This window comes from Eriocheir sinensis, chromosome 64, assembly GCF_024679095.1.
Source record: "Eriocheir sinensis breed Jianghai 21 chromosome 64, ASM2467909v1, whole genome shotgun sequence".
Classification (NCBI taxonomy): Eukaryota; Metazoa; Arthropoda; class Malacostraca; order Decapoda; family Varunidae; genus Eriocheir; species Eriocheir sinensis.
Window position 1 is genome coordinate 812,501 of NC_066572.1, and position 2,500 is coordinate 815,000.

The 2,500-nt window shown below is 44.6% G+C and overlaps 1 protein-coding gene across 1 annotated transcript in view; it reads right to left on the reverse strand.

Annotated features, from left to right (window-relative positions):
• LOC126987138 (hemicentin-1-like) overlaps positions 1 to 2,500 on the reverse strand; it is a 38,495-nt gene that overhangs the window by 21,987 nt on the left and 14,008 nt on the right. The window contains exons 3-4 of the mRNA XM_050843863.1: positions 2,380 to 2,500; positions 509 to 595 (exon numbers count right to left, since the gene is read on the reverse strand). The exon at positions 2,380 to 2,500 is cut by the window's right edge and continues 82 nt beyond it. Of these exons, the coding sequence (XP_050699820.1) occupies positions 509 to 595; positions 2,380 to 2,500 (208 nt within the window). The remainder of the gene's footprint in view (positions 1 to 508; positions 596 to 2,379) is intronic.

Below are 2,500 nucleotides of genomic sequence, written 5' to 3' on the forward strand. Positions count from 1 at the left end.
GAAGGGAAGGGAAGGGAAGGGAAGGGAAGGAAAGGGAGGGAAGGGAAGGAAAAGGAAGGGAAGGGAGAGGAAGAGATAGAAAAAGAAGAGGAGGAGGAGGAGGAGGAAGAAAAGAAGGAAGGAAGGAAGGAAGAGATATTGAAGGAGATAGATTGAAAGGAAGGGAATGAAGGAGGAGGAGGAGGAGGAAGAAGAAGAAGAAGAAGAAGAAGAAGAAGAAGAAGAAGAAGAAGAAGAAGAAGAGGAGGAGGAAGAAGATGTGGAAATAAAGGAGGTAGAGGAGGAGAGGAGGTGGAGGAGGAGGAGGAGGAGGAGGAGGAGGAGGAGAAATGGAAGGAAAACGATTTAGTGTATAATTTCGGAGAGAGAGAGAGAGAGAGAGAGAGAGAGAGAGAGAGAGAGAGAGAGAGAGAGAGAGAGAGAGAGAGAGAGAGAGAGATATATGATAGACCTCTCTCAAAAAGCAAATAAAAATCTATGGAGTTTTCAAACTCTCTCTCTCACTTACCTCCATAGGCTTTGCAGATGACGTCATTTTTCTCTCCAAGAGGAATTGGAGAGACTCTGGAGAGAACTTCTGCTCTGCTTGGAGGGACTGGAGGAGAGAGAGAGAGAGAGAGAGAGAGAGAGAGAGAGAGAGAGAGAGAGAGAGAGAGAGAGAGAGAGAGAGAGAGAGAGAGAGAGAGAGAGATAGGTAAAGAGAGAGAGAGAGAGAGAGAGAGAGAGAGAGAGAGAGAGAGAGAGAGAGAGAGAGAGAGAGAGAGAGAGAGAGAGAGAGAGAGAGAGGTAAATGAAGGGAGGAAGGAATGGAGGGAGAGAAAAAAAGTGAGAGAGTGAGGAAATTAGGAAGGTATGCAGAGAGAGAGAGAGAGAGAGAGAGAGAGAGAGAGAGAGAGAGAGAGAGAGAGAGAGAGAGAGAGAGAGAGAGAGAGAGAGAGAGAGAATTGGATGAAAGGGAGAGAAAAAATATTATTAAAAATCCGACATTATTACACGACAGAGAGAGAGAGAGAGAGAGAGAGAGAGAGAGAGAGAGAGAGAGAGAGAGAGAGAGAGAGAGAGAGAGAGAGAGAGAGAGAGAGAGAGGAAGACACATTAATATACAAAGATAATTAGAGACGGAGAGAGAGAGAGAGAGAGAGAGAGAGAGAGAGAGAGAGAGAGAGAGAGAGAGAGAGAGAGAGAGAGAGAGAGAGAGAGAGAGAGAGAGAGAGAAGGGAAAACAAACAATTATGAACACACACACACACACACACACTCATACAAAATTAAACATCGCTGTGTGTGTGTGTGTGTGTGTGTGTGTGTGTGTGTGTGTGTGTGTGTGTGTGTGTGTGTGTGTGTGTGCGTTTCAACCCCTTTATTACGCCCTTGGGGTCTCTCTAACCTCGATATGAGAGAGAGAGAGAGAGAGAGAGAGAGAGAGAGAGAGAGAGAGAGAGAGAGAGAGAGAGAGAGAGAGAGAGAGAGAGAGAGAGAAAGTGAGAAAGAAAGTTAGGTCACCATGGAATATTGTGTTCGTGTGCGTGTGTAAGTGTGTGTACGTGTGTGTGTGTGTGTGTGTGTGTGTGTGTGTGTGTGTGTGTGTGTGTGTGTGTAAGTGGAGTTATTACGAGAGAGAGAGAGAGAGAGAGAGAGAGAGAGAGAGAGAGAGAGAGAGAGAGAGAGAGAGAGAGAGAGAGAGAGAGAGAGAGAGAGAGAGAGAGAGAGAGAGAGAGAGGAAAAAAGCTAGCTCACAACAGAATATTAGGTGTGTGTGTGCCTGTGTGTGTGTGTGTGTGTGTGTGTGTGTGTGTGTGTGTGTGTGTGTGTGTGTGTGTCCCTGTCTGAAAATATTAACCAAAAAAATAATTCGAAAATATCTTTAATAATAATAATAATAATAATAATAATAATAATAATAATAATAATAATAATAATAATTTTTCTCTATATATAATTTTTTCCTTCAATTTATTTTAGTCCGCCACAAAAAAAGTCATTTCCAAGACGTTTTTCTTCTTTAACTCCTCCTCCTCCTCCTCCTCCTCTTCGTCCTCCTCCTCTTCCTCCTCCTCTACATACCTCTTCATTCTTCCTTTTAATCTTCTTCATATATTTCATTTTCTTAACTCCTTCTCTCTCTCTCTCTCTCTCTCTCTCTCAATCCCACTCAAATCCACTGAATCCCTCTCAAATCCCTCTTACATCCCTCTCAAATCCCACTCAATCCCTCTCAAATCCCACTCAATCCCTCTCATAATCCCACTCATCCCACTCACAATCACCCCCTCAATCCCTCTCACAATCCCACTCAATCCCTCTGACAATCCCCCTCTCAATCCCTCTTAAATCCCTCTCAGATCCCACTCAATCCCTCTCACAACCCCTCCCACTTACCTATGACTGTCAAATTCACCCAAGTCACCCTGGATCTTGTGTTTTTGAAGTCCACCCGACATCTGTAGAGGCGGGCGTCTTGCAGAGTGATATGGGACAGGTGCAGGGCGGGCGGGGTGTG